Source organism: Priapulus caudatus, unplaced genomic scaffold (assembly GCF_000485595.1).
Source record: "Priapulus caudatus unplaced genomic scaffold, Priapulus_caudatus-5.0.1 Scaffold351, whole genome shotgun sequence".
Lineage (NCBI taxonomy): Eukaryota > Metazoa > Priapulida > Priapulimorpha > Priapulimorphida > Priapulidae > Priapulus > Priapulus caudatus.
Window position 1 is genome coordinate 156,983 of NW_014577412.1, and position 9,478 is coordinate 166,460.

The 9,478-nt window shown below is 44.3% G+C and overlaps 2 protein-coding genes across 2 annotated transcripts; one reads left to right on the top strand and one right to left on the bottom strand.

Moving 5' to 3' along the window:
- Nucleotides 1-257: 257 nt before the first annotated feature.
- Nucleotides 258-3,887, top strand: LOC106809400. Its single transcript, XM_014812467.1, has 3 exons — nt 258-752; nt 1,315-1,430; nt 3,050-3,887. The coding sequence occupies exons 1-3, from the start codon at nt 332-334 to the stop codon at nt 3,857-3,859; spliced, it is 1,347 nt and encodes a 448-aa protein (XP_014667953.1). The 5' UTR covers nt 258-331; the 3' UTR covers nt 3,860-3,887.
- On the bottom strand, nt 1,493-3,963 carry LOC106809401. The gene is made up of 3 exons (XM_014812468.1): nt 3,884-3,963; nt 2,694-2,998; nt 1,493-2,281 (listed from the first exon to the last, which is right to left on the bottom strand). Exons 1-3 carry the CDS (start codon nt 3,887-3,889, stop codon nt 2,005-2,007), a joined length of 588 nt encoding a protein of 195 aa, XP_014667954.1. The 5' UTR covers nt 3,890-3,963; the 3' UTR covers nt 1,493-2,004.
- Between the last annotated feature and the right edge of the window lie 5,515 nt (nt 3,964-9,478).

Consider the following 9,478-nt stretch of genomic DNA (forward strand, 5'->3'; position numbering starts at 1 on the left):
TAACCGTATCGTTAACCGCAGCTCACCGTGTTCTGTTCTGTTCACCTGTTATCTGCTACGTGCTCATCGCCGTCTTGTCTAATACATCGACAGGAGCGGACACTGATCCCACAACTGGACACGCGTTGTAAACTATAACGTCTGTCGAACCGTAGTCGTCTACCCTAGAGGCACTACACTAGTGCCGAATTTCGGCGAAAAAAAATGCCAAAAAAGGCCTTTTCTAGAGACGAAGTAGTGCAACGGTGAACAATCGCGGACGCTTAAGCCCACCGCACACCGGACGATTTTTACGAACGATGAAACGATGAAACGATGAAACGATGAAACGATGAAGCGATGTAGGTGTGCGGGGAACACCTACGATAATTTCTGCAAGGTGGCGCCATCTTTCCATGTGGATTTTTTCTGGAAAATGGCAGCCGTCGATTTGGCATATTTGCAACAAGTTGCTGTGTTTATTTTAATCATTTTCAAGCGTTTACGCCGGCGAAGGAATAGAAGAAACCGTCAAACATGGACCAGGCAGTGGATTCAAAGACGGCGAACACTGGGAATAGTACGAAACTTGCAGCAGGAACTGTATTTAGAAGACACTGAAGGATTCAGACAATACTTGAGGATGAGCCCCGAGTCGTTTTTACATATTTTGGACAAGATCAAGGACAAGATCACTAAAGAAGACACTGTTATGCGACAAGCTATAACAGCCAAAGAAAGGCTATCAGTTACTCTAAGGTTTCTGGCTACAGGTAAGTAATTTTCATAATTTCTTGACTTTGTCTTTATCCTTCCATCATCACCCGCCTTAGCTCTAGTACCAGCTATAGCCCGCGGCTGACGCACCCTGCGGCAGCGATCCGCGGGCTATAGTACAAGTTTGAGCTACACCCGCCTAAATTTAATGCGGACATATGCCTACCTGTTACGACAACGACCTTTCGTGCGGTACTACAGATATGTACCCGAGGTAGTTTTAGGTTGTTTAGTATTATGTTTATATTTTTATATGACGTATGTTTAGGGTTAGGGTTAGAGTTAGGGTTAGGGTTAGGGTACACTTCTGTAGTACAAGTCTGGTACACTTTGTGTATACATATATATACCTCGGGTACATATCTGAAGTACCTGTTACGACAACGACCCCTTGAGCCATACTAAAAACCGTGAAAGACCGCCAATAAAATTAAATGCATCATTATTAAAACCTGATAAAAAATTAATAGCGTGGTACATGGCAGTTATGTCCAATTCGGCCTATTCTATGGCTTCGCACAAACCAGCATTTTAATGTGTATTGTTTTAACCTTGCAGGGGAGAGTTTCCGCAGTCTTTCATTCCAGTACAGAATGGGTGAAAGGACCATCTCCGAGATTATAAAAGAAACGACTGCAGCGATTGTTGATACAATGAAGAATGAATATTTGAAGGTACAAAATAAAACAATAAATATATTTATTTTCTTAAAATCTTTTACAATAGTACAGTGTCAGTCCATGAAACGAATGGGTAATGACCAACCGGTTGTTTTGCAACAGTAGTAAACATGTAGGTTTAAACTTGCATGTATTCAAAGATTGCAAAACAACAACCAACAACAACAACAACAACAACAACTCGTTACCGCTCGGGCACTATGAGAGCATAGTGCCCCGACAACAGGCATTAATATATAAATCGGTGTGATCTGATTAGACCAAGAGACCCATCCATAAAGTATATATGCATACCTCCTTATATGTGTACCATACCTACTTTATATGGATGGCTCCCTGTTATTACACTTGAATTTTTTTTTTTAGTTAAAACCAAAGTAACAACGGAATAATTCTTGAATGAACAATTGCAAAAAGATAACAATATTATCTACATGTAGCAGGAGAGCCAGTTCTATGGTTGTGGTTTAAATTCAAACCTGGATAAAGTAATAGAAAATGTGAAGTTAAATTTAACCACCGCTATAAAACTGACCCCTGCAAACTTTAATCAGCCTGTATGAACTACTCAAAGATTGTGAAAGTTCATTGATTCCACGAAGCTCATTTGTGACGGAGGATTAGTTGTATCGTACAGCTGACCTTCTGTCTGTGCCTTGGGAGGGTAACTACATGTATATGCACTTTGGCGTTGACCCCGGAACTCCTGGGATTGTAATCTTCCTAGTGTACCCATCTGCGCCTTGAAAATTATGTTCTGTATTTCGTGTTTTGCGATGCTCTGTGTATATTTGTTCATGTCCTTCAAGCTGTACAGCATCAACTGTGAGAAGGCTTTTAGATCACTGTAAAGATAGAGATAAATTTATTAGGCAATCTCAAAAAAATACTACATGAAAGTGTCAAAGACACTGTAGCTCACCTTGCTTGATGATACACTGATACTAGATGCATACGCAGAAAACTTGAATGTGAATTGTTAAAAATTTCCCATGGTGGCCAAGTTTAGAACCGATGACCTAATTGCTCAAACTTGCTCTAGTGTGCATATAGGTCAATGTGTCTGTGAAGTTTTGAATCGTAGCTCGATGGGAAGGTGAAAATCTGTTGGCTTATTCGAATTGTTGACATACAGAGATGTATGACGCGCCATGGCAATAGCTCATCTTGACGATGTCAAGGTGAGCTAAAAATGTATAATAATACATATTCACGGAAAGAATCAAAACGCAAAATTTAACAAACAGAAAAATGTACCTGTCAGGTTCTTCTTTTTTATCTAGAGCTGTAATTGGGCCTGCTGTAGCCCTTTCCAGTGACCCTTGCAGGGATTTCATCATTTCGATTTCCACTTCGTCTCTTTCTTTTCTTAGAAGTTTGGCAGATCTCACTTTCTTCTTGGTTTCAATAGGTCGTTTTGTAGATCGGCTAGTTGATGCTTTTGGAGGAGGGCTCGGGCCTCTTATTTCTTCGCCATCATCTCCATCACTTTTCACTTCCTCGTCATATTCCTCATCGGATGGCAAATTTAGGTCATCTACAGTCTCACTCTGAATGTTGTCCTAAAAATATAGTAGCAAAAATTCATGTATTTTATTTTTCTTTATTTTCAGACTCCATCGACCGAAGTAGAGTGGAAGGCCATTGCAAAAAACTTCAATGAAAAGTGGGACTTTCCTTTGTGTCTCGGAGCTCTCGATGGCAAACATGTTGCCATTAGGCAACCTGGCTATAGTGGTAGCCAGTTCTTCAATTACAAACACTTTTTTAGTGTCATATTGTTGGCATTAGTTGATGCGGATTACCGCTTCATATATGTAGACATAGGAGCAGCAGGCCGCTGTGGAGATGCCGGAGTATTCAGAGAATCAACGCTTAAGAAGGCCATGGATGATAATTCCCTGAACTTTCCGACAGCTGAAAATCTTGAAGAAACAGGGCCTAAATGTTCATATCAAATAATCGGAGATGATGCATTTCCTCTTCAGCATAACATCATGAAACCATACCCGCATAGAAATATGGACCACAATCAAAAGATTTTCAACTATCGTCTGTCAAGGGCAAGGAGGGTAGTCGAGAATGCCTTTGGCATTTTGGCCAACAGGTTTCGAGTTTTCTCAACAACAATCTGCTTGGATCCAGACTTTTTGGACTACATAATCATGAGTGCGTGCATACTCCACAATTTCCTAATTGTTAATCAGTCAGCACATTATAATCCTCCAAGATTTGCCGATTATGAGGAGGACAACCACGTAGTGCAACCCGGTCAATGGAGGAGGGAGCAAAATTTACGTGGATTAGCAGTACGTGATTGTGCAAGAAATACGAAAACCAGTGCAAAAGGACAAAGAGAGTTATTAAATGAGTACTTTAATGGTATCGGTGCTGTTGAATGGCAGGAAGCTATGATACAGTAAACTAGTGTTAATAAGTTTACTTACTTCCATATTCGTGATGGATTGTCTGATTTTGATGAATGGTTTTAGGAATGACAGATTTTCTATAAGCCAGCTGTCTCTCCCTGCTGTTCTCCTTTTGCTGCCACTTGGGGGTGGCTTTAAAGCCTTACAATACTGTGTACGCAGACTACATAGTCTAGTTTTGATCCTGTAAACTAAAACATAAAAATAAAATGAGGCACATACTGGTACGTTGTATAAAATGTGCCAAATTTGATCTCAATCAGCCAATATATGGCGGCCGAGACTATACGCACGGCGGCCGTGTGGATAAGATTCAATATGGCTATACGCACGGCGGCCGTGTGGCGGACTCAATATGGCTGTTACAGGGTTAGACACTAACCATTTTAGTTCATTAAGAAGCCTTAGCTAAAATCACATCACACGCGCGCGGATGGAACGCGCGTATTCATCCCGTCAGCTCTGTCGCTGCAATCTCTCTACACGCGCGCGTGACATCCCTTGCGCGGAGTACGCGTCGCGTTTTAATTCGCTCTGCCGTTTCTCGCACGCGCGGGTGGTGTTCCCGGCGTGAGAGCTTCGTAACTAATATGTTTATTTACAAACACCCGGAGAACACTTCCGGCACGCGAAGATCTTAACTAACATTTCAATACTACCCCGGAGAACACTTCCGGTATGCCGTTACTTAACTACGTACACAGATACAATAATTCCGGAGAACCCTTCCGGTATATTATCCCTAAACTCATGATAGCGCTACTCTCCTGTTTACCCCTCTCTGCCCCATCCCAGGCATCTCAGACAGTACCCACTCATGTGGCGCACCTGTGTGCGCCGCCTTCTTGCAGGGCCCGTCTCCCTCTACTCCCCTTTTTCTCATCCCCCACACTCTAACTCTGACGCATGGGTCGACGACGAAGTGGCGGGCGACTACGGCGTTTCCCCAGCCGTAACGGCTTCCGTTCCCCCGGGAAGGCAAACCGGTAACCACCCGGCGGACATCGACGCGCCGCTTATAACCCTCTAGGCTGCGTATCATAGGCCCGGTGTTGGCCTAGCAGTGGGTGGACGTGACCCTACTCACCGCGGCCCCTTCAAGACCACTGCGCCGGTGCTCGTCCTTCTCGCCTTCTCCATCTCTATCCCGTAGCTCGTCACGTTCGTGCTGGCCGCTCGCTGTCGCCGTGTCCTTCCCTCGCCTCTCAATGCTGCGGAGTCTCCTCTGCTTATTCCAAGCCCTCCTCTCTGTCCCTCGCCGCTGCGGGATCTTCCTGTCCCCAGCTCCGCTGCTGCTGTCCCTCCATCTTTTCCTCGCGCCATGTCTCCTTCCCGGCTAGCTAGCTCTCCCCGCCGGACATTTCTTAAGCGCTTCGGCTAGCGCTCGCTACCTTAAGCCGGGATCACAGGCTCGTGCCAGCGGTGATCAATCGCCAGCCCGTGCCCATGCTCCCAGCTCGTGTTTGTATCCCGCCCCGGCAAGCGGTTTCTGCCTTGAGCGGACACACCGCCTGGTATTTCTACCGCGCCCCGGCTGGCGCTCTCATTTATTCACTGCCGATAGCGAAGGGGCAGCTTGACCGGTCTTCCTCCCCGCGTGGTCTCCATCGCCGCGCCTACTATCCTGTGGTCACGGCAACACTGTGAGAGAATAAGCGAGAGATAGCTCGGCTGACACAGGAGTAGATGCGAGTGGACCGGGGGTCCGATTTACTGCATTAAGTACTGGCCGCACGCTCGGCCGGACACGCGTGCTCCCACCATCCTCACTCTAGAGGTCGCCCCGCTGACCCACCGGATGCGCACACACGTAGTATACGCTCAAGTTACAGTAGCGTACTCTTTACGTCGATCGTTCACATCAGCACTACTAGCCTCAGCACACCATTGACGGCGTTCACACACAGTTAACGGTTCGAACGCGCGGTAGGATTACGAGGCTGAACCCATTGTATAATCACAGGTCCTGCCTAGCGCGTCCGCACATAGTTAACTCAGCACGGTAGAATTACATACTCGCGCACACAGTAGAATCCACACGGTAGACACGACCTGCTGGTAGCTGAAGTCTGTCCCGTACAGGCTGCCATGCTGGGGAGCTACTGGCACAGTACAAGTGTGTGCTTTTGTGGTGGGCAAAGATTAATAAGTAATTTAGATATCTCGCGTAATCTCTCCAAAAAATGCTTACATTTCTTCTATAAGGTATATTCTATACGCTGATTCTGACACTCGATTAACTAATGAAAGTTTTCATCGATCTTCACCCTGATAAACCTCGGGTCTCGTTTGTAAGTAGCATTCACCTATGTTTGAGCAAGGGTAGCAAACTAGACCCGATGTTTGTCATGGTAGCGATATTGCGCCTATAGGGTGATATACGGCAATCAATCATCAACGCTATGATATAATATGGCAATCATTGAAATACAATTAATATCAATACACACGGGGTTATTTAACAAAAAATAATTGTTTATTACCTTCGATCAGGGAGAAGATCAGTAGTTATTTATCAACATCTCAAGACCAATTTTCACAAATCCTAAATGCGATATCTCTGATGCGATATTTGTTTTTGTTTCTTCTCCACTCAGACGGATGTAGTATAACTCACTTCAAAATCAAAGTGATATTCGAATAAATATTTCAATTGAGGATTTCGACCTCGCTTGAAATTTGTACAAGCTAAAATTTACAGCCGCAAAAAAGAAACACAGATGATTCTTACGTTCGCATCGTTGGTTGTTGACTCCAGACCAGATGCCCCCGAGGCTTTCCGAACCACTAGTTCCCGCCCTCTGTGTAATTAAGGGCTGATTCCTTGCAAGTAAGAGTTGCGATTCCAATCAAGTAATATCCAACGTCACACCAGAACGTCACGATGTCATTGTAGTAGAAGCTCGTGCCAATAATGTGACCATTGACTGGTCGTATTGGCTCCGGGCAATCGGCAACTTGTTAAAAAAATAAATATGATAGAACAGATAAGAATTTTGATGGCAAAAAAACAAGCAAAAATTATCGAGCAAGGTTCATAATAAGTAAATAACGCACTGGCTCAGCAATGACTAAACTATCGTCCGCTACTAAATTAAATATTGTCGGAGGACGTACCGTGCTGTTTGAAACCACATGAGTGCCTTAATTACGTGAAAGCGGAAGATTGCACCAATTGCATCCTGCTAAACTCTATCAACGTTAACACACACTGCATGGTAATAGGCCTATATATATCAATTTAACAGATTTATTTATTTATTTATTTATCAATATATTTTTCTTCTCCAAAAATGGCGTGATGCACGTTTATACAACCACGACAACAAAGACGATGACTCTTACGTTCGCATCGTTGGTTGTTATCGTCAGACCAAACTCCCACAGAAACTTCCAACAGCACATCTATACTCTGGATAATGCTGGGTAGCTCGCAAGTAAGAGTTGCGTTTCCAATCAAGTAGTATCCATCGTCACACCAGAACGTCACCGTGTCATTGTAGTTGAAGCTCGTGCCAACAATGTGACCATTGACTGGTGATATTTAGCTCCGGGCACTCGGCAACTTGTTAAATTATTAAGGTGACAAAATAAGAGAAATTACTACCGCGTGAATAAACTTAGTAGGAGCTAATCGAGCACTAAATACAAATTATATGGCGACTAAATGACGGAATTACCGCCCGTCTGAAGTTACCTGCCGCCATCAATTCATGAGCATGCGCACTGGAAAACTACACCACAACATTTTTAGTTGCACTCGAAACAAGGCCATTTTCATCGCCGACGCTTCGAACACGTTGCGTGCACGTGACAGCATATTTTATCAATTAATTAATAATAATAATTATAAAATCGATATATGGCTATTTGCGTTTCACCAACATTCTACACCGATATTACACCACCACCGACACTTCACCATCTATTCAATCCTTCTAACATTGCTTGCATGTTTGGACCAATAAAGTAATATACAGCATTTGCGACATTATTTAAATAACGTCATTGGCTTTCTCATCACTGAGACGCGTAACACGTTTTAGAGGGCTATATGTGACGGAATATATTATTGTTATAATATTTAGTTGTTAGTTTCTTAATTATACACTGTCTTTGCGGATTTGCTCAGTGTGATTACGCGTATGCGTGGGTTCATGTGTATGTAGGCGCGCGTTTCCGTTTGCATATATGTGTGTGCTGACATTATAGCTGTTGTGTAGGATATAGGCGACTGTGAGACACTCGCACTTTTATCAGCTGACTGCATGAATATTTGGGTTGATTCGCCAGGTGGCGGGCGCGTCGCTTACTTCGACGCGCCAAAATTTAATCACCTACTTTCACGTGCGGATGAATTCGACACAAACAAATACGTGTATACCCGCAGACGGAAGCATGCAAGTACGGACACGCGCACGGATGCACGCACGCACGCACGTCTGCACGCATGCAGAAAGGCACGGGCGCACAGACGGATACACACATACACGCACGCCACATAATATACACGCGTACATACACACACACACACGCATGCACGCACGCACGCATACAAACGCACGCACACACACACATACACACGCACACACACACCACACAGCACACACACACACACACACATCCACACACACAGCACACGCACACACACACACACACGCACACACCACACACACACACACAACACACACACACACACACACACACACGCGCGCGCGCGCGCGCGCTCGCTTAATCTATGACCTTAACATAAATATGATTATATCTGGTTGAAATTGGTTGAAATTGGATGAATAATGGTTTTACCAACTGGCACTCACGCTTGCATTTCGGTCTGTGACTACCAGACCATTCTACTATTGGATCAAGGCTTGGTTCTGACGTCAGCTGACAAATTATCTCAGCACTTCCATTCAGCAGGTTAACGCGGTGTCAACATTGGAAGGTCGCGAACCTGCTGGTAGCTGAAGTCTGTCCCGTACAAGGCTGCCATGCCTTGGAGCGACTGCGCAGTACATGTGTGTGCTTTTAGATATTAAGGCAACAATAAAAATTTTTAAAATGGTAGCGACCGTATCTCATAACTGATGCGAGTAGGTTTTCATATTTTTGATGGATTAAATGTATAATATTATAAATGCAATTGCCTCATCGGCGAATGATTGAATCTTGCACGGATCAAGTGATATATTATATGCATAGAAGAGACATGACAAGTAATAGTAAAGAGGAAATGTGGGCGCAGAAGAAGAGATAAGAGAGAGAGAGAGAGAAGAGAAGAGAGAGAGAGAGAGAAAGCAAAGGATTAGCGCCGGAGAGGAAAGAGAGAGAAGAACAAAGAAAGAGGAAGAGAGAGAGAAAGAGAGAGAGAGAGAGAGAAGGAGCAGAGGAGAGAGAGAGAAAGATGAGGAAAGTCCGGGTCGAGAGCGAGAGACAGACGAGCAGAGAGAAGAGAAGAGAAACGAGAGAGGGAGAGAGAAAGAGAGAGAAAGAGAGAGAGAGGGAGAGAGGAGATGAGAGAGAGAGAGAGAGAGAGAGAGAGGAGAGAGAGCAAGAGAGGACGAGAACGAGTGATTTGCAGTTATTTACGCAGCGTTATCGAACTACGGTTTT

Coding starts and splice junctions, on each gene's coding strand:
- LOC106809400 (XM_014812467.1), top strand. CDS start 332: ATGAAGCGATGTAGGTGTGCGGGGAACACCTACGATAATTTCTGCAAG. Junction 753..1,314: donor TCTAAGGTTTCTGGCTACAG/GTAAGTAATTTT, acceptor TTAACCTTGCAG/GGGAGAGTTTCCGCAGTCTT. Junction 1,431..3,049: donor TGAAGAATGAATATTTGAAG/GTACAAAATAAA, acceptor CTTTATTTTCAG/ACTCCATCGACCGAAGTAGA.
- LOC106809401 (XM_014812468.1), bottom strand. Junction 2,282..2,693: donor AAAAAAGAAGAACCTGACAG/GTACATTTTTCT, acceptor CTATCTTTACAG/TGATCTAAAAGCCTTCTCAC.